We start from the raw sequence: 22,374 nt of genomic DNA on the forward strand, positions 1-22,374 counted from the left end.
TCAGCAGAGGACTTTGAAGTAGGGAGAGGAGAAGCTACTGTCACAGAAGAGCTACGCCACCCAAAAAGCAAAAGCATTTGGTCACAACTCAAAGACTTCCTCGGCGAAACATCACAGCTGATATTAAACAGCACATAGAGGGATGGGCAGTTCTGTGCTTTTTTTCAGAAGGTGAAACTTGACTATTTTAATATTTTTTTTCCTGCAAAACCAGAGAACTTCTGGATTCCTTCATAGCTCCATTTTTTCAACGCAAAGACATGCTTGATTTCAACTTCCATTCCAAAAGTCTGCGATCCTCTTTTGCAAGAGTAATTTCAAACAAGGCGTCTTTTACGCATAGGTTGCAATGCTGTTTCTTCATGCAGAGAGGGGGTTACGGCAACACATGTAATGGATTCCACTTGTGCGTTGCTTGGCTGTATGTAAAAATGTGGAATACTAAAGAGGCCAGATGGGTTTGCTTAGGGTCAGCCTGATAGGATGTTTTTACATCATGCTGAGAATGCATTATGTCATGTTGAGAAGGAAAATTAAGTGACAGCGATCAAGAAACAAAGTGGAATAAAACCAAAAGGGAATGAAAGAATGGCCAAATATGAATATTTATATTTTTTTCAGGAAAGCAAATTTTAAACAACCTGGAGGGCTGACAAGTACAACCTCATGGGAAAGAGATCTCAGGAACAACCACACCTCCAAAAAATCCAGCAATTACAAGTGCAAGGGTAAATGACTCCTATTGTAAAGACAGTGCCTGATGAGAACAAGTTGGCCAAATCTTGCATGGTCAGAAACACCCAAAAATTATAGAGTCAAATCACAAAATATAAAAAAATGCCCCAATATGACAAAAATCAGAAGAGCCCACCCACAAAAAGTGTTACAAATAGTATAAGCAAGGAAACCAGAGGTGCATTAGTAACAGGACAAGGCCAAGGAAAACATTCACATTAAATGAATGATTAAATTAAATTATGGAGAAGACTACATGCAAATGCTACAGAGAACTTTTTAAATGTCTGCCTTTGCTTCAGTCTCCACTGAAAGGGCCAAGGATGCACACGTGGTTAATGGGAATGACAAAGGCGTAAGAACACGGGATGGACAAGGGCAAGAGCTGGGTTAGGACAGTTTTCATGGATATGGGTGGGTTTGGAGACACCTGAAAACTGTCGGTAAATCCAAACTCACACATCCTCACTCAGCGAAAAAAAATCTAAGTGATGAATCAGTATTCAAACTTGAGCTTTTATTTGTTACAAATGAAGTCAACCTTGGGGAAAAGAACAAAAGGGTGTGACCTACAATTTCCAAAATATTGAGAAACACTGGGCTGAGAACCTCCCCAGTGCTCTCCAGCCCTATTTTAAAGCAAAATAATGTAGAAATGATTACTTAGAGATGGTTTAGGTATACTTTTAGAAGATTTCCCTTTGCGTTGGCAGACGTGGCTTTTTACTCTTTTCAGGATCCATACTATAAACCAGCACATGAAACGGCAGGCAGCAGAAGGCAGGGATTTGTGAATAAAGGCAACTTTGAAATTCCCTCTCTATCACTGCTCCCCGGGACCGGGATGCTGCCCCTGAGCGTCCAGCCGTGAACGGGACATCCCGGCTGTGTCCCTCGTCCTTTGCTCAGGGGGTGGGGGATGGTGGCCTCAGAGCTGCTCTCGGATGTCCACCAGCTCAGGCCTAGGGCTCTGTGGGATGCTCCAGCCTGAGCAGGTAAAGCAGCCCGAAAAACAGACTGGAAATGAGTCCAAAGTACTTAGGGTGGGAGGGAGCATCCTGCTGGTGAAGTTTAAGCAGAGGAAATAATGGAGCATATCCTGAGGTTCACACTGCCTTAAATTTGGTAATTCTCAGTTCCTAGGGAAGAGCCTCACTAAAAACAGTCTGCAGTTTTGAAAGGTTTGAAGCAAACACATGTTACTGATCTGGACAAGATTGCCTCTGGTCTGGGATTAACCAAAGCCAGGTTCCTTTCAATAATGTCCAGATGCATAAGAAAACAAAATATACTTCTTGATCACAGAGTTTTCAAAAAGAGAGTTCATCTTTACTTGACTCGCTGTCTGTGAAGGGGTGTAGACCCTTTGTATCCGGCAATTGAAAACTGTTGCAAAACACTCACATTTTAATCTTCAAGTGATCTATCAGTGTCATACCAATGTTCAGTTTGCAGCAGTGCTTATCCTAAAGGGGAAGTCAGGAAAGGCTGCAAAAACTTATTCCTCTTGCTCCAGTCAAGCAGCGATGTAGTCAAAGCAGACACATGGAAAAAAAGGATTATTAAAGTAATGTATATAATTATGCACTGGAACATTAGAGGGTATCATTAAAAATAAAAGAAACCTGAAAAAGAATATAGCAAGACTGCAGTGGAAATCTCCCAATGCCAAATAAGAGTTAAAATGAATTCTGATTTAAGACTTTTCCTTTTCCCCTTAAAAAGAGAGGAGAGAGAGAGATATTAAAGCACTGCATCAAAAATCTCTATTAATTTTATTCTAAGTTTATTAGAATTTTAATTTGTAGCCTTAGAAGGCAGAAAGAGGAGGATAAGAATTGCCAATGAGGTTGTAGATCATAGAAGAATTAATGAAAGTATTAGCCCTGCACGGGAAATAAGACAGACTGTTTTTATGACAAAGCTCTGACCAGTTTGAAAGTTATGACGTTAGTACGTTCAGTAACAACTGATATAATTTTCCTAACCACAGCCACCATGCATGTGTGTGCTACATGGTAGATAACGGATTTGCGTAAGAAGGAGGGAGAGTTTACACATGCAAAAGGTTCACTGAATTTCCATCGTACGTTTTTGGCAGCTCTCATCAAAGAGAGCAAGTATGATTTCAAGAACTGTGAAACAAAGAATAGGGAGCTCGTTGGGTGAGTTATCTCAAGGGTAAGAGAAAAACCAACCAGTAAAATCCAGAGTTTGCCAGTCGCTTTAGTGCTGAAGGAGCCATGCTGTTGCCTGTAGACGACCAAGGAGAACATGGGCAATGTCCACGTGGATTGTCTTGGCCTGCTTCATTAGCAAGATATGGCAGTATAGCCCACGGACAAAGCGATAAAATTTGCTGACCCTCCAGCTTGTAATCGGGAAGCACCAGCACCTTTGGGTTCCACGAGCCCGCTGGCTGAGCTGACGGGCAGGAAGGGGAACCAGGGGAACCGCTTGTCAATCGTGTCAGCTAACGCCTGCCAGAGGTATGGCAGTTGCAAGGCCAGCTGGTGAGGTTGCTGTGCTGCTGACCCAGGCACCAGAGGCGGTCACACAGGCAGTAAACAGGCTCAGATTTTGCCTTCTCCGTATTCCTGGCTGTTTCTGGCATGTCCAACATATCAACAATTCTGCCAACTTCTACTGGAGATGCCGAAGCTCTGCTCTACTAAAGCAGGTAGTGTGTGCTTGAAGACACATTTGCAAAACTAAGCTTCCTTTAAAACACACTCCTTTTAGAGACTTCTAGCATTCATCTCTAGTGGCCAAAATCATTGCCAGGGCATAGCTAACACTAGATTTCCCCAGCCCCTACTCACATGCACTAATTAAAACACAAAAGAGAAACTTCAGCTATTTCAGAGGGCAGATTGCTTCAGAAACTGAGCTGGACAACCTTCCTAGCAAGCATTTTCTTGCCATGTTTTCCACGAGCCTAATTTCATAAAATATGATTTTTACTACAGCAAAAAAACCCCCAAAACGTAAAAATCCTGAATCCACAGCTGTATGCTCAAGTAGTCACTACATGTAAGGGTAACTAAGTAGACTCACAGAATCATAGCATGGTTTGTAAAGGTCACCTAGTCTAACCTCCCTGCATCTTCAACTACGTCAGGTTGCCCAGAGCCCCCTCCAACCTGACCTTGAATGTTTCCAGGGATGGCACATCTACCACCTCTCTGGGCAACCTGTGCCAGTGTTTCACCACCCTCATCGTAAACAATTTCTTCCTTCTATCTAGTCAGAATTGACCCTCTTTTAGCTGAAAACCATTACTCCTTGTCCTGTTGCAACAGGTCCTATTAAAAAGTCTCTCCTCAGAACTCAGCTATCACTGTTAAAAATGGCAATCAGTGAGTGTAGATGTTAAGCTAACAAAACAGCAAATTAAGCATAGCAGAGTAGGAGTATATTTATTAACTTGCTTGAAAAATGCTATCTTTTTAAAAGGTTTTTATTTCACCTGGATGAGTAGTCTTTCCTTTGCTTTTTTGCAAAATCAGCATGTTTCACCCCTTGTAAATGCAGCTTTCAAGACTGTTGAAGGCAAAGGTGTTACGAGGTCAGGGGGTGGAGCACTAACAGCAATCTGGCAATGGAAACACCAACCCACAGCGCTCTTCAACACCACTTGGAAAACGGGCTTCAGCTGGGGGTTCCTGTTCAGCTACCCACACCTCATTCTTCAGCTGTCTGATAGTCACAGAGACTACATCTTCCCCTCCCCTTCTCCCATTCCCAGTCTCTCCTTATCTGACAAAGCCATTATAAGGTGCCAAAGTCCATTTCTCTGGAAAAGAAGGCAACACACTAAGTGGAATCTCTTCTTGCCCATTTTCTTCCTGCTGTATCACAAGCCCATTGCTAACGTACCCTTCTGCAACGGGTCAAATTCTTTCAGCCATTTTTGTTGCAACAGAGGTCTTGTGCACGCGTATGTGGATGCGAGCCAGCCAGCTGTGCAGCATGGCTGGGAGCAGACCAGCCTCCTGCAACATCCCAGATGCACGAGGCGAAAAGTAAGCCAATCCTCAGCTACCATTTGTTGCATCTTCAGCCTTTCTGAGAAGGCTGAGGGATAGTCTGGTAAACTGCCTTGCCAGAACAGTGGGATTAGACAGCCATGAAGAGATCAAGTGTGTGTCCACCAAGGCAAAAAAATATGCCTGCTCTTATTTAAGTAGTTCACCGTGAGCTTCCTTCCACGTTTTTTTTCTTTTGTTTTTTTTTTTTTAACCTCTTCTGAAACATAGCTCTCCAAATGTCTTTCCCCTTGCGCTGTACAGAGAGGTTAACATCACTGTTGTAAGAATAAATTAGTGTTCCATTTGCACAAACCAGAGTCATACCAAAAATACTAGACACATTTTATGTTCTCCTTTATATACAGCTTACATTCTGGAAAAGCGTGATCCATGGCTCTGCAGTAAAATTACCATTACCTTAGCAGTAGGCCAACAGAGTTTGAAAATATTTTTGTCTCTTTTGCACTAAAGACCCATCAATTAACATTCAGACTGTCAGAGTTGGAGAAGACCAGTGGAACGTCTGTGTTGGTCAGAGGGAAATCTCTGGTCTGAGAACCACACGCAGCTTGCAAGTCTATTCCACACAGTCCTGTTATTACCCAGTGGCATTAAAAGGCTCTTTACAAATTGCTCAAAAATTCTCTCCACGAGAAAAATCCTGGTATCTCTCTTCCAGAGTCTTGTTTGGGCTGCAGCTAGAAACCCTCAGAGAGGCCTTCCTGAACATCCCTTTAAGATCGCTCTGCAAGCCAACTCATGGCTCGCTCTCAGGTTTTTCTGTTGATAGTCTACATCTTATGTGAAGAGAGGGACTTCTCGTATCACCTGTGCGGCACAAGGTCCTGACCTCTGAGGCCAAGTGCAGGAACTGGCTCTGAGAGGTTGCTATCAGATCAGGGTGACAAGCGATGCCCATTTCAAGTGACCCGACATTCAAAGCTTTGTAAATGACAACCACTGACCCCTGTCATGTTGGAAGTGATTTACCAAAGTCATATGCAGTTGCTCTCCAGTTCATTAAGCTTTTTAAGCCTTAAATTTCTGAAAACCCAATATTCATTTAAAATGAACACAACATCCTAACTCCAACAAAAGGGTCTGCTATAAACCCACATGTGTGTTCCTCTCCACATCCTGGTCTCCTTTCATATCACTGCTCATAGATGTTCTTTTCTCCCTTGACTTTTACACACTATTTTCGAAGGTATATTTTTTTTCTGCCCACTGTTATTCACCTCTCCAGACCATGACTTGGGATCCAGCAGGTTTTCCACATCTACAAAGCTTTTGCCCTGCTAAATTCTCAAGGACAAGGTACCCAAAGAGTTCAGAAAACTTAGAAAGCCTATAGCTACAGTGGACCAAGTATTATAGCAAAACCAGCTCCTGCATTGAATCTATGTTATATAAAAATCTGTATTTGATGTATTGAACATCTATATAACAACATGTGATATATAATATACCATAGAATAGAATAGTTCCAGTAGGAAAGGACCTCCAACAATCATCTAACCCACCTGCTTGACCACTTCAGGCCACTTTAACCAAAAGTTAAAGCATGTTATTAAGGGCGTTGTCCAAATGCTTCTTAAACACTGCCAGGCTTGGGGCATCAACCGCCTCTCTAGGGAGCCTGTTCCAGGGTTTGACCACCCTCTCGGTAAAGAAACGCTTCCCCATATCTAATCTTGTATTTATTTATATTACAATACTTATCTAAAACAGTTATATAATATTCTTACAGTGAATTTTTGGTATAAATCACTAATGTTTAATTACACCTTCTTAAGGTTTTCTTGTCTTTCCTCATGAATTGTAACAAGTTAGTTGAAGAGTACAACAAACTGCAAACTCTAGTGCATATCAAAACCCCCAAAAGGTTGGTGAAACAATAACCTATCAGAAATGCCTTCAACAGCTATTAGTAACATGAATTACAACTTGCAAAAGCACATTTTTTTCTCTATTTTCTATACACCTCCCTGGACATTTACTGCTGGCAACTGTCCGAGGCGAAACACTGGGCTGCAGGCACCTTTGATCCAGGCTTTGACACACAAATCATTCTGAGGTCTCTCTCTACAGATTTTGTTTATGACATGGGATAACTTGTATATTTTGAAACAATCATCACGATCCATAAATCAGGTACTAGTACCTAAAATATCATTTGATTAGATTTCATTTATTTCACAGTAATTTACATAAGAATTTGAAACCAACAATAGTCCCTTGAGGTTAAGAAAAGTTGGACCAATTGACCTAAGCTAAGAAGTAAAAATGACACATTTATTAACGTTGATGGAATCTCAGAAGCACAGACTCGCAAACCTGTACTTACCCTTTCAACTTGCAGCCACTTGAAGTGAAAGCAGCCTTTCCACAAAGGAAAGTGTCTGTGTGCTGCTGCCATCTAAGCAGGTCACCAGCAGTATCTCAGAGTTAAGCCTAACTTCACATATTCCCTTTGAAATCTTTTATCTATTCCTTCCTTTCAAGTAACCCTATTTACTCGGATCAAAACTTATTTGAAAATGAAATTATTTTTTAATGAAAAAAAACCCTTAGGATAAAGTTGCCCAGCATGAATTTCAGACCATAAATGCCATTAATTTTGAGCATATTGCTTAAAATTTACCTGAGCAGAGAAGTCGATTAGCTTTGGAAGCAACAATTTGCTTCCTTCATCACTCTTCAGGAAATCCAGCAAGCTCCCTGTGACAGCCGAGAAAGATTAAGTCAGTGCAGCTTATTACCAAAATAAAGGTCACACTACGCCCCCATTTTTCTGGACCACAAAATTTTTGCAGTGAAGTGTTTTGATGTATTTTCAAGTTCACTGCAGTAAGGCAGACTCCTTCCATGATATAACGACAGAAACATGCAAGTCAGCATGTCAGGCATCCCAGTTTTGCCATTTTCCTGGGTATAGCAAACTCCCATCAGACCATGCCACCGTCATCACACCACCGTTCAGTGGTGTGGGGTTTGGTAAGTACCCTGCTCTACAGAATATCAGGAGAGCTGTCTAGGAGAATCACACATATCAATCCTTTCCAAGTCATAAAGAATAAGCGGCTCAACACTTCTTTACAAAGTTATCAGCAGAATTGCTTGAAAACAGAACGAACCAAGAAAAACTACCACCCGAGACAATCTGAGAAGGAAACCTCACTTCTTTTGGGTAGTAATGCTCTAATAAGGGCTGTCCTTTTCTAGTAGTGCTGCCATCCTTGCAGGACCACTCATCACTCACCTTATTACGCACATATTTATCAATTCAAGGGCCACAGAAGGCAATTTCTGAGGTTTGTTTCAATTGCCTTGCTATGATACCAGACACAAAAGTTAGGTAGGGCCCAAAGGAACCTGAGCTATTTTGGGGGTTATGCTCTGCATCTGAAACAATTAAAAATGCTACATTTAAGAAAACTGTAAAAGTAGATTATTTCACAAATGCAGCAATGAAGCATCAAATTAAAGCCTCAGCCATCCTCTATGATAGGTGCTCCTTCACTTTATATCAGAGCATTCAAAAGGATAACACTAAAATCCCGAGTTTTCCTTGTTTTATTCCTCCCTTTGTAAAGACAGGGGACTAATTTTTGAGAAGCAGAAGAGTTTACTAAAACATTGCTTGCATATCCAATGTTGTTCTCACCTTTAGCCATGAATTCTGTTATAATATAAATAGGTTCTTCTTTGGTCACAACAGCATAAAGCCTAACAAGCTTATCATGCTGAAGTGTTTTCATGAGGTTGGCTTCCTCCAGAAAGGCTTGCACAGACATCGTTCCAGGCTTCAGAGTCTTCACAGCCACTTTCGTGCTATTGTGATAGTAACCTAAAAGGAGGGAATATGATCAGTGCGCATGAAGTCGCTGCGCCGCACAGCGCCCCGACTAGTAGGAATTTGTAAAGCAGGTGAGGTTGGATTCCAGTAATAGCTGAGCCTGAGAGCAAATGCCAAATGTAGCACAAATATTTACACTAGAATTCCATTTTATTTTGCGACTGATACAACATTGCATTGAAAAATTATCCATTCCCTATTTTTAGAAATAAGTTATCTAAAAAAAAATAAAGCAAGCAAATTATCTTACTTCATACCAAGTTCTCATTTATGCATAAAATATTCAAACAGTCAACAGGTGTTTTAATGAATGTCCACATAAATTGTCTTAGAATCTAATAGAGTCCATGGATTGCTTTCAAGATTCTGGAGCATCTTTAAATACCATGATTATAACCATTTTATGCATGCCAGGCTCATGCTTATAATCCTTTCTGTAACCCTCAGTACTCTGAGCATTACAGGAAAGTGCAGTCGAATGAGCGTTCTCATGACCAACAAAGATACGCTGCCAGGACTGCAGTCCTTCAGTGTTCAGAGCAAGATTTAAAACGTGATAACTTCTTATCACATAGCCCATGCCAAGAGTGGAAGAGACTGTAGCTGTTTCATTTCTTTGCTTATCAAACCTTCTAGTGTGATATTCTAATTATATAAAAAGCAATTATCAGTAAAGAGAAAAGCCATGAATTATTTTCTGCTTTAATGGTTTCTAAACATTAAATAAATGTTAAAATAGCATTAAAAAAACAATAGAGTAGCAAGCACTGATCCTAAAGTTTACCTTGTAAAGTAATTTAATTTGAAAAAGAAAGGAGGGGAGAGACAGAAAGAGAGAGAAAGAGAGAAAGGGGGACATAAATACAACTTCTTCATAACATTTTGGATTTACAGAATGCTTCAGTAATATCAAACCCCAGCCTTTTGTCCCCCACCATACCTATTTCAACATTGCAAAAATATTTCTCCGAGGAGGCAAAACTTTCATGACTCAATGAAACAGCCTCATTTCCTTATTCAGCAACAATCCAAACAGTATTACCACAATGGATAAACCTCTAAATCGGAGTCCACAATTTCCTTATACTATTTATCATCTTAACATAAGAAATCAGTGGCAAAGCAAGGAACTAATTTCCAGATCTTAAGTGATTGCTCTAACTACTGTGTCTTCCATCACTTTTCTTAAAGAAGGATCATCACCTGAGAAAAGTCACTATGTCTATCACAAACTATTCACCTCCATGATTATTAAATATGGTTTTCCAAACATGGTCAGGTCAAAGAATAACAATGATATGTCTCTGGATGATCTAATAATAAGAAATGACAACTACAGGTCAAATTCTGCTGTTAAAGCTCAGGTATACAATTTATATCCATCAGAAAAACAGATGCTAAATACATCCCTTTCTTCTTAAGAAGAAGAAAGCTTATTTGTATCATTTCTGCTATTCTATCACATACCATAAAGCAGAGCACGAGTACCACTCCCAATTTGTTGAATACTCTACTGAACATACTAATTAATATCACTATTTCGGTGAAGCAATTGTGACCAACACACTTAGCATTAACTATGTAACAGTATTTTACATTCACTAAAGAGATCCATCAAGACAGGGTTCTACTTACAGAAAGTTTACGTTACTACAACACCGGAGCGATACTGATCTGAATGATTTCTGCTGGAAAAAAGTCTACCCTGACCTTCTGGTGGTAACACACACAGCAAATTAGCTGAAGAGAGAAGCAGAGAGATTTGATCCCGATCTCTCTCAAGTTCATTTATTTCATCAGGTATTGGGAGAAATGGGACACCAAAACACTGAGGAAAGTTTGCCCTGAACTCTATGAGCACACACAATGGCGTCTGTAAAAAATGGACCCTTGACAGCTTGGCAAAACTGGAATTTAAACCCAGTCTTAGCTCAATTTGGGCCGAAGACCACACCAGAACTGAACCCTCACAGAGCATGGGTCCCTACCTCTCAGCTCAGCAGATGCCACCTCATCGTCTGGGAGAAAGCTCCCGTCATCTGTGAGCCCGAAGTAGCAGAGTAAGAACATGGTGCCCCTGAAGGGGAGGATTACATTAGGATATGAGGTGCGAGAGACCTGGAGGAGGCAGCATCTTTTAGTATGCAACTGTACCATCCCATCTTAACGAAGTCCTAGTCCTCACGTCAGGTCACTTATCATTACCATGAGAACCTCCATGCTAGTTTCCATAAAGACCGTCTGCTTTGCGGGCACACTCTCACTGCACAGGTAAGAAACTGCAGCCTTTGCGCAGGCAGAGGGAAAACTGGTGACCTCAAAGCATTTCAGCGAAGCAACAGCAAATTTGATGTTCAACCTCCATCACAGAAGGATTCCAGTGATGCACAGGCAGCTGTGGGCAGGGGTGGCTACAGCACTGCATCACCCTCGCTTCGTACGGTACCTGGGGCTCCGAATCCTTCACTGATGTCTGCCTTGGCTGAACTGAACCTAGCTCTGGGTGTAAACCCAGTGCTTCCTGTGTCACGGTACTCCTTGCCACATAACATGAATGAACATATAGGCAGTTTGCGGCCTAAACATGAATTTTAAAACATAGGTAAGCAATGAAATGCTTGCTTACATCTAGAACACCTGACATAAAATTCAGATTCTTTGCAGCTAACATTCAGCTCATGTACGTACTGTAAAAAAGTATTTGTAATACTGATGAGATGTGCCAGCAAGTTTTCTTGGTTCATTTTAAATGGCTTTGATTTTTCTAACAGCTGCAGAAGAAAACACACCTCCAAAACACGTATTATGTATATTCTAATTTAGGGGATACCGAATGAGACAATCTTTTTCACCTGAGACGCAAGCAAAATGCGCCTCATTAATAAAATACACTATAATGGCTCCATTTGGCTTGTTAACTTTTCTCTTCGCCCTGCTGGAGAATTCTCTTCATGGATTATTAATACCCCAGAGCATTATGGTTCACATCGTATCAGTGCACACCAGAAGCAAAAATGCATAAAACATAGCCCCTGTTCTTGCAGTGCTACTCTGGTTCATCACTAAAGAAGCTGCCCAGATGCACTGAACCCCACGGTCAAAAACCGCAAGCAACAGTACGTAAGTCTGAGGAACGGCATGACGTCTTACAGAGAGCGCCCTGTTCTTCTCTATATGCTAGAGTAGACTCCTCAAAAAATTGTTAGTGTTTCAGGTATTTATTTTGGAGTTGATTATTTTGACATAGTAGCTTGGACAGCCAAGGTGCCACCAATTTCTTGCATTGGCTTAATGACTGAGCCTACCATTTCTGACCAGATCTCCAGGACTGAAGATGAACTACTTTGTGAACAAGGCTACAAGATGCAGCTTTCTCCTTCCTCTGCTTTCACAGTACTTCCCTGCAAGGTTATACTGGGGAGCAACTTGTTTGAGCTACAGAGGTATGACACTGTTAGAAGCCAGATAATGTCTCAGGCTGTTACGATTGCAGGAGGTACAGTATTTCTGAGATGCTCACTGGGGAAGAGACTAAGGAACAGCAGCTTCTCTGCATCCTATTGCACATCAGCACATCACTCCTCCTTCACCAGCTACAGCCATCTCTCAGCTGAAAAGCAGAGGAATGCAACAGTAGCTCCATCTCTAGCTCATCTCCATACGGCCCATCACATGTGAAGGCAGCAAGCACAGGCTGCAGCTTTCTAACTGCTTCCATGGTGCAGGGCATAAAATGTGAACCCAACTCTGCCATGCTGGTTTGTCTCATCTATCATGTCAGCACAGCTGATGCCCAAAACACACACATAAATGCTAACTTGGTAGACTAAAACCAGAAACTCTTTACAAAATGTATACAATTACACATAGCTGTAACGAAGAAAGAAATTAAATGCGCTTGAAGTGACAAAACTGGGAAATTGATGGTCCTTTATAGCAAGTGTTCTCCGTGTAAAAGAAACACTTTGGAGTTGGAGGAGATTCACCTGCCCGCTTCGTAAGTGACAAAGATTCTCTGCACAGGTCGCACAGGAGCACAGCCCAGTGCTTGGGGCATGTGGGGGTCTGATTTTTGTTCCTAGGGTTTTCTTAGTCCTCCCATAACATAAGCTAACTTCCTCCAAAATGTGCAAGAGGAAGATGTCAACTTGGAAGCCCAAAGTGTACTTGTGGACAAACCAGAAAGAAAAGACTATAAAAGATATGCTGGCTTATCTTCACATTGCAGTAACAGTATTATCTCTGTCTTCCCATATATCACAGAATCACAGATGGGCTGAGGTTGGAAGGGACCTCTGAAGGGCACCTGGTCCAACCCCCTGATCAAGCAGGGCCCCCTAGAGCTGGCTGTCCAGGACTGTGTCCAGTGGCTTTTGAATATCTCCAAGGACGGAGACTCCACAACCTTTCTGGGCAATCTGTGCCCAGTGCTTGGTCACTCACACAGTGAAAAAGGGTTTCCTGATGTTCAGAGGGAACCTCCTGTGTTTCAGTTTGTGCCCGTTGCCTCTGGTCCTGGCACTGGGCACCACTGAAAAGCGCCTGACTGTCCTCTTTGTATCCTCCCTTCAAGTGTTTATATACATTGATGAGATCCCCCTGAGCCTTCTCCTCTCCAGACTGAACAGTCCCAGCTATTGGAGCCTTTCCTCACAGGAGAGATGCTCCAGTCCCTTAATCATCTTTGTGGCCCTTTGCTGGACTCTCTCCAGTAGCTCTGTATCCCTCTTCACTGGGGAACCCAGCTCCTCCGAATGGGACACTGTTCCCTCTGAAACCACAATTCTAAGTACCCCTTATCAAGAGGAAATTTATTTATTAATTAAACCATGGAATACTATTTCTCTCTAATTCACGCTATGGCTGAAAAATAATTTTGTCCTATACGAGGGGAGAGGTAACAACCAGCTCTCTCATCAGGAGGGCATAACAACAAGGTTATTTCTCCGTACCTCTACATAACTCCGGACGCCCCTGGTTGATCATGCCAATACGCAGCGTTTGTTGACACCCTGCACTGCACCGCTGACCTAATACGTCTTTTCCAGCTTGAACTTCTTTGGTTCTAAGATTAACCACCCTCCTGATTCGAGAGGGCCTGCGCCATGCAAATCAGCTTCTCTCGCTTCAGAAAGAAAGTGGAGAAGCGGAAACACGGCGATCGCTTTCACAGTACATTAACTTCTCTCACAGCGCGGCAATTCAGATGCAGGGGTTAGGCCCGATTTAGATGTTAAAATAATGACACAAACAAGAGGAAACATCTTGAACCAGAAACACCCTTTTAAAGTTTTACGCCTTTGCGTGTGCCTGTGTGCAGAAGTAGTCACTTCCCAAAATGATCTACATTTTCAAGCAGGTGACTACCTTCTGCCACAAAGTCTTTCACAGCATTTCAGTGTCAGTTAAACATTTCTGGTTTATTAGACGGAAAAAACCTGCACAATGGCTGATGCTTGTCTTCACTAGTATGTAAATTGTCACTCATGTATATCGTAGCTAGAGGGTTTCTTAAGCCTTTGCTTGTGAAGGCAAATAAAAGGCTGAATTTTGCTACATTATATTATAAAGATGGGCTGCTTGCATTTTTTACACGATTTGTATCAAAAGACAGCACCTATGACTGAATTAAGAGTTTTCTGATTGACACCGTAGTTGTGTGTGGAATTTGCCACTCAAACAGCACCACTCTGCACTTTACTTTTCTAAATGAGAGCATCTCTTCAAGGCAACGACATTGCTGTTAGCCTGCCACACTCCCCCACGTCATCCGAGACCCCTTCATAGCTTTGTGTCTTCTAATTAGTTTTGGGAGACACTTTTAAGTTGCTCAGAAATGCCCTGCCTATAGAATCTTGGAAAAAAAACCCAACAAACCAAATCAACAAACAAACCAAAAATGTTCCATTATTATAATAACAATTTTATTACTATGTAAATATAACCTCCTAAAAGGAGATTCAGGGAAGGGCTGAGACAATGATCTGGCCTGAAAAAGCACCATAATGAAGGCTTTGGGAGAAAGGCATAGTTTACCTCAAATAAGATGGTAAACAGTACCCAGTGTATAAGTAACGAATAGCACACAGAACGTGCAATATGGAACCCAAAACAATACTCAGATCCCCGAACAGACAGCATTTCAAAAGCAAAGGGGATTAAATATTTTTGCAGAATGTGATCAGAGAGTCATCACAGCCCCTTGCCACAGGAAGTCACTGAGGCTGGGAAAATAAGATTGTTTATAAGCAAATAAAGCTAATTAAGGTTATAATAATTAATGCTATAATTTTTTTGTAGGATATATATCAACATTTACAAGTTTTAAGTCTTATGACACTTTCATTATTGGGGGCCTGCATGATAGTTCAAGGCAGGGGGTGATCAATCTCTAATCCTCTTACTACCTAAGTCACCTACTTTCTCAGCGGCAATCTGGCAGGCAATAATCTTGAATTAAGTGTCCCGGTTTTTCACCCAGTATGGCAGTCCCATGCATTATATTGCAGTCTCTTCTTTACCAAGAGACAACGAAAACTCTACACATAATTCACTAAAAGACATGATTTCTTTCTATTTCAGGTTCTTTACCGCTTTCTGATTTGAAACAAAGTTCTGAGATGCCCACTGATTTTGAGACAGGAGTCACATTTTACTTAATATAACATTCAACTTCCCGTCCAAAACACAACCAACCCCCCCTCTATTGTCTTCAACCCTCTAAATTACAGTGCTTAACTCACTTTTTTTCCCTTTGAAAGACACAAAAGGACTTGTTCCATGATACCAGATATCTTCCCCCTCACAAATACTCTCTCCTCACAAGAAGGTATGTTCTGAGCCTGGCTGTGCTGTTTTACAGGGTTATCAGACCAGGTTTGTGCCCACTACTATTCTGAATGACTCAGAAATGACACTTCTTTCAGCAGCTTTAAATACTATTTCCAACAGGATAAACTTACCCATCCAGACTTCTCCAAATTGACCAGCTCCAAGTTTCTTCACTAATTTAATCGATTCCCGTGGAATTTCCCATGCATCTTTATCCCATGGCTTTTGAGGCTTGGGACTAATACAAGCCTTTTCCAACTTTCTGCATAAGCCATCTGATTGCTCTGGTTTTCAAAAGAAAAAACGAAATACAAAATCTGTTACACTTCTGTGCTTTGCAACTTGAGACACACGTTACTTAATTGCAGGTGGGCCCTAACCAGCTCAAAATCATTTTCAAAATAATCAGGTGTTTTGATGAAAATGTAACCTTTCTGGTGATTTCACGTAACTTTAAGCACCTCTGAACTGAGAGTTGGTACTCAAAGACAAATACAATACAGAAGTGTCACATGCATCTGGTTACGATCAGAGTATTAAGGTTTTTTTAATACAATTTGTACCAACTAAATCAGATATAAGATCTGTTTACTGTCAGTATGTTGATGAAGATGCACACTGGAGTCAGGCTTGGAACCTGTATTCTGAATTTGTCATTAAATTTTCTTGTAGCATTGTTTCAAATAAATGTGCATCCAAGCAGAAGTAGGTCAGCATTTTTTTTTTCCTGCAGACACTGACCAGCTATAACTTTAACACAAATGTAGAATAATTCTTAGGTTTTCCAGCTGTGCCAAAGAATTATCACACATGTCCAACAACTCAGAGAAATCTCATGGCCAAGTCCTCAGTGTGGCTTTGAAAAATCACTGTGTGATTTTCTGTCCTACGTTTTTTGTCTTCTCTGTCTTCCCAGTTACAAGACTGAAAAATGCATATTTTGGAGCTACCCACCAGCAGGGTTTACAGAATGAAAAGTCACTTTTGTAGCTAAAACATAGGCAGAAACTTGTCCCTTGCCCCCTCTCGCCCCTCCCCCCCCTCGCTTTTTTAAAACAATAAATGTATACATTCTATGTGGGTGAAATTTTCTTTCTTTTAAGTCAATGGACTTTTACTTCCTTCAAAATGCCATTCACAAACAAACAAACAAACAAACAATTTCGATGGAAAAATAGAAATAATTCCATGCTTAATACTGCAAGAAGACATTCACAAGTCTACACATACTTTTGCTAATTGTGAATACAAATGTACTTTCAAATACAGAATTTATTTATTTACAACACAATTCTTACTGTAGTTTCCATCATCATCACTTTGATGAGGTGTTCTGTAAAGCTATTCTTTATTTCACAATGGTATGCCACAGAGCAAAGCAGCATTAGGTCTGATTATGATAACAATGTTACTTGGGTTCCAACCAGTTTTACTTTATGTTTGATAACATGCATGCCTGCGTTATTTAGTGGGGGGAAAATAAAAAAAAAAAGATGAAAAAGTTTGAAACAAAACAAGAAAGCATTTCTTTTCCTTCACAGGAAATAATGGCTGTATGCTCTTAAGTAATCCACTAACTGATTTAACTTACTTTGATAATGTTTTATCATATCATTGATGTTGGGAAAAGTTATTCTTGGAGAGATGTAAAATCCTCCATTGTCTAGACTTCTAATTTTGTAGTGCTTAATAACATCGCCATGCTGTGGGTCATAGTCTCTTATGGAGAGAGAATAGCTGCCTGTGGATAAAGAAAGAATGATCATTAACAGATAGCAAAAATCTACAGTGTCCACACATATACAGTTGAACCTAACAAAATCACCTTTTCGTCTGTTTTTCTTTTTACTCCCTTATTTCCTCAAAAAGCATTTTGCAATCAACAAGAGGAAGTTAGCCAATAGCCGGTCCTGAACTGGTCACCAAAATGCTTACAGTCACACTTTCTTTTTCAATCTTACTCAACAAAGTTGGGAGTTCCATAAGCCGGGGAGCTCCACGTCCAACGCCCACTTCTGCAGAAAGTCCCCCCATCTTGAGTGGAACCGGCGGGGAAAGCAGGGCCAGGTTGTCACACTCCTCAAGCAGAAACTGGAACTCAGGGATCAGCGTTTCGGAAAAGGAACACGCTGGATATCATGGGCCAACTAGCAAAAGGATATCATGGGCCAACTAGCAAAAGGATAGCTTGGAGATGGCTTAAGACACACAGGAGGGCAGTCCCAGGGAGCCTAACCTTGCCTGGGATTTAAGCTAGGACAGCAGAGCATCTATGCTAAACTACAGAGCTCTTCATTTCTTCTACTCGTACAATTCTTGTTGTCCCCTTTCAAAGGATAAGAAACCACCTCACCCCCTTCTCTCTCCCCACACATAGATCCAGTGACAGAAGGGGATAGAAAGAAATATTTTGGGGGTGCTTTGCCTTACTCTCAGCAGCCTATGTTGAATTTAGGAGTCTTCCTCTGAGAACTTCATTTTGGAGTCTTCATTTGAAAGCACAGAAACAATGATATGGGCCCATTACAGAGAGCTACCTAATGATGAATCTGCAGTGTTAGGGCCAGAAAAACCACCCCTGTGGAGAGGACAGGCATACAATCTACTGAAGGGATTCATGCATCTTTCTCTGGAGGATGCGGTGTTAGCGTATCCAACTGGAGAATCCAGCCAGGCTGCTGTCAGGGTCCAGATGCTGGGCCAGAACCTCCTACGCTTTTCTGAAAGTCCCAGCCAAGATTCTGGAGACTTCACTAAGCTTTTCAGTACAAAGAGCTCTGTCTACAGCAGAAACCTTTACCAAAACGCTTTTGGAAAAAAAACACACTACAGTGCAGAAGTGTAAACCCCTCATTATGCACTAACTACATTTAAAAACTTATAGTAAAGGATACAGACCCAACAATGGAAGAATATAAAATGCAGCATCTACTGTTTACAATGAAAAGTGTCCTTCAATAAAGGAATCACAAAGATCTCTCCATTCGTTCCTGCTTCTTGTCAGTGTTATCACACACACACGTTTTCTTTCCTGTCTCACCTTTGGGTGCTAACCTGTAACTCTCTTCTCTCTTTTCCTGGTGTTTTTCTCATCCTTCTCACTCCTTCAGTACTGCAGAAAATTCACACAATAGGATACACTACGACTACTCCACACCCAGTGTCACTTGATGCCAATTTTGGTGAAGACAGACTGTATGTTTTTAACTCTACTCTCCATTCCAAAGTAACCCACCCCACAGCCTACCTTTTAATGTTTCACTTTCCCTGATAAGGAAAGCTCCAGGACCATTTCCAGGAGCCAGGAGTTGTCTTTCAGCATCTTTTCGGGTTATGTCTTTGAAGAACCATCTGAAAAATATTTCAAAGAGTGAGAACCCTTCCTTTCCCCCACCCACAAAGGATACAGCAGCAGGGTGAAGAAGTACTTTTCCAGTATTTAGAGCCCAGGAGAACTTACTCTTCTGTTTCCAAGGTGTTTACTTTTGCTACGTAGTTGCTGGGAATGAAGCCTTCCTTCCTTGTCGTGAGAGATTTTGCTCTCCACCATTCCCCCAGCCTGAAAAACAGAAACAGCAGTAGTATTCACAGAAAAGGGAAATGATGAAGTGTTATCTGGGTTCTACTGTGCTAAGAGCTTTGCCCGCGCTGGAGAGAGAAGCAGCATCTCTTCTCTGAACTCAAGCCACCTTAGAAGCCATTGACTCCACCAGATCAATGTTTGGTCGCTGTTACCAAGGGCAGCTGCCAAGTCCAACAACAGCTCCACGTGCATTTGTGTTTTCACATATCAGGGAGCTCTCTTACCATTAATACACTCATGTTATGAGTAGGATATCAAAAAATTATAAAAGGATTTAGATGACCCCAAAGAAAAACTACGATACAATCAGTACTGTCGTACTTACTCCTCTATAACTTTCAATTTTTCTCCTTTTTTGAAGGACAAGTCATCTTCATGAATGCCATCATAGGGATACAAAGCTACCACAATGACTCCATGCTCCTCTGCTTCTACAAAGGTAGAAAGCCAAAGGCACGTTGGCATTATTTCGCAGGCTGACACGGGCATAGCACACAGTGGTAAGATTCCTATGAAAACGTACCTTCACTGACAAACCTCTGTCCTGGTAAGAGCTGTGCTTCTGGATTTGCCTACAATAAAATATGTCTTTAATTAAGCAGTTTTAGATCTTTGTGACAACCTTACATAACAATTACACATTATTCAGTTGCTTTGGTATCATCTTATATGTCTTAAATTAAAAGGAAATGCTCCAATCTTTTCCCACCATTCCTCAAAAGGTAAAAATATAATAAGTCCCCGCTAGAGTTTGAATTGAGCAGCTCAGACCTCGGGAAGGGGTGACACAAGCTGTGGGGAGGACGTTCACAGCATCGTTACTTCTGCTGAAGAGGCTTTAAAGGCAGAGCACTTTGACAGGACAGTTATTAACATGTAGCTGTCGTGCTAAAGAACTATAACCACAGTTATGTGGCTAAGATTGTGCAAGACAAAAAAAAAGCAATTAAAAAAAAAGTAAATGGTAATTCATGATGTGTGTAGGTTGATCGAGAGCACACTGTGAGCTGGTGAGAGGGGAGGGGAGGGAAGGGTGTCCCTCGTGCTGGCGGAGAGCATGGCTCCTGTAGTAAGGGCAGTCAGGATGTACGGTTTCCTCAGCACAGCAGAGAGGGCGCGGAAAAAAGGTACCGGTCACTCTGCAAAATAGCAAACCCACTTGGTACCCACCGGGATTCCCCTTTTCCCAGCGCCCTTCCTTTCTAAGGCCAGGTAGCACACACGGCACCGCCGCTCGGCTGTCCCTCCTGCGGCACAGCGCTGCTCCCTGCGCCCTCCGCTCCCCTCCCAACGTCAAGCAGTGGCCTTTAGTGAGCAGAAGGAAAGTTGACTAGAGCTGGTAAAGAATCACCCGTGATTATCTCAGAAAAATCAACACCTGAATCCCATGGCTATTAAAAACCCAACACCGATACTTTTGAAAAAGGTTCTGAGCTACTTCGGGTTTTCTAAAGTCACCTATCATTCTTCTACAGATGTGGTTATATCTAGATCAAGTGTCCCCAAGGATTACAGTCTTCATGCAGAAAACTATGACAAACATAACAAAGCAATTAAGCAACAAAGCACCGATTTTTATTTTTCATTTCTTTAAGTACTTATTCATTGAGGGTGAACTGCACAACACTGAGAGCCCAATTGTGTACTAATGATCACTTGAATTTCTTCATGCATGTGCTTTGGATTGAAATTTAAGTTATGCCAGTCATGCTTTGATCTTGCTACTGGAATTCTCCCCTGAGACTATCTACTTACTGGCCTTTGCTGTTTATTGGACGTTGGATCCCTCACATAAATAGTTCGTTCAGTTTTACGTACTGGTTGATTCTTCAAATCTAGCCCATCTCCATGCAGATTCTCTTTCCTTTTTGATTTTATACATCCCATATTTCCTGTTGAAATAAAAAAGGTATTAAACAAAAAACATTATGCCATAAACCAAGCCGTTTCCCATGCAATCATCTAGGCTATGCAGCAAAAACTTGCTTCCTTTTCATACAGAATAGTCCACGGGGAGAACAACTGAAGGTTAGGAACACACACCGAAAGCTCTTTTCTGCTGCAAAGGAAAGAAATGACTTCTTGTCTCAATCCACACCTGAAGTACACATTTCAAAAATAGTTATTTACCATTTCAGTATTTTCAGATTTATCGTATTTTCTCCCCAATCGCCACCCCCCCACCCCCCAAATCCCTTACATCTTTCTGATACTTTTGTGAGCTTCAGAGTAGATATAAGAAAAATAGAATTGCTGTAGTGACAACTTATTTCTGTACGTTTTAGAGAACAGGCTGCTTTGGACGATGTAGAAAAAAAATCCAGTCCAAATGATGAGAACTGCAGCTGGATTCAGCAACCCCTGTATCTCCCCACTTCACTTTGCGTATGCCAGTCTAGCAGGGAGCTCTGTTTGATTCAAATCCCCGTCTCGCATGAGGCTGGTGACTTGTGAAGTCCCAGCTCCGTGGCAGATAATGCTGCTACTGTGACCTTCAGTAATGAATCTCCCTGTTCAAATGGGCCTGTCGCAGCGGTCTAAAATATCCGAGGTGTGTATCGGTGACGGCAAAACGCCGCACGAGTATTTCTTCTTCAGTACAATTTCGAAGGATAATCCTCCTCTCAGGATGTGCATCCATGCTCAATCACATGAGATACAGCTGTTAGCATCTACATGACTGGAACCTGACTGCTAATCCCATGATGTAATTACATAGTACTTCAGCAAGCACATATACGACATTAGCTGTATATTCTTCCCTCAGAGGAGAGAAATTATACTCACTCTTCAAAGAATCGACTACGAATGCTTTTCAAACCTCTCCTTCCTTCCTCTCTCCTTCCTTTCAGGTCAGTGCTCTAATGCTAGGTTCACAGTCACATTTTCCCTTGCAGACACACACTCTCACTCCCCCCCTGCCCTAATTAATCTTTAAAGCCAGTTCCTTGAAGAACAATGTAAAACCTAAAATAAGAGCTCGGTGCATATACGGGCTCAAGTAAACCAGCACTGACTAAAACACAGCTGGAGAAGCTAAAGTAGATTGTAACACCCTATACTACATCACACTCTTACCTTCATCTCTAGGATAGAAAAGGTCATCATAGTAAACAGTTTAAGCAGTAGAGGTGTCCACTTGCGGACACAACTGTTCCAATGGGACAATGCCTTACACACCCTACCCCTGTAGGTTGGAAAATTAGCCAGATTGGTCTGGGTTCATATTAAGACTCGTACGTTTGTAACAATACTGACAATAATCATAATCCTGACTGCAACAATAAACCAAGGCCACAAGTACTCCCTCACGGCAGGTCTCAACTTCCCACATC

General features: G+C 41.5%; 1 protein-coding gene across 3 annotated transcripts in view; it reads right to left on the minus strand.

The window, feature by feature from the left end:
- LYN (LYN proto-oncogene, Src family tyrosine kinase) overlaps positions 1–20,926 on the minus strand; it is a 31,417-nt gene extending 10,491 nt beyond the window's left edge. The window contains exons 1-9 of one of the 3 annotated variants that reach the window (XM_009892783.1): positions 20,858–20,926; positions 19,563–19,611; positions 19,365–19,470; positions 18,917–19,015; positions 18,704–18,807; positions 17,048–17,197; positions 15,588–15,740; positions 8,434–8,616; positions 7,411–7,487 (exon numbers count right to left, since the gene is read on the minus strand). In XM_009892783.1, the coding sequence (XP_009891085.1) occupies positions 7,411–7,487; positions 8,434–8,616; positions 15,588–15,740; positions 17,048–17,197; positions 18,704–18,807; positions 18,917–19,015; positions 19,365–19,470; positions 19,563–19,611; positions 20,858–20,926 (990 nt within the window). Of the gene's footprint in view, positions 1–7,410; positions 7,488–8,433; positions 8,617–15,587; positions 15,741–17,047; positions 17,198–18,703; positions 18,808–18,916; positions 19,016–19,364; positions 19,471–19,562; positions 19,612–20,790 lie in introns of all 3 variants that reach the window. The other 2 variants (XM_009892781.1, XM_009892782.1) reach the window with 2 other exon arrangements.
- Positions 20,927–22,374: the final 1,448 nt, after the last annotated feature.

This window comes from Charadrius vociferus, unplaced genomic scaffold (assembly GCF_000708025.1).
Source record: "Charadrius vociferus isolate BGI_N301 unplaced genomic scaffold, ASM70802v2 scaffold79, whole genome shotgun sequence".
In the NCBI taxonomy this organism is placed as follows: domain Eukaryota; kingdom Metazoa; phylum Chordata; class Aves; order Charadriiformes; family Charadriidae; genus Charadrius; species Charadrius vociferus.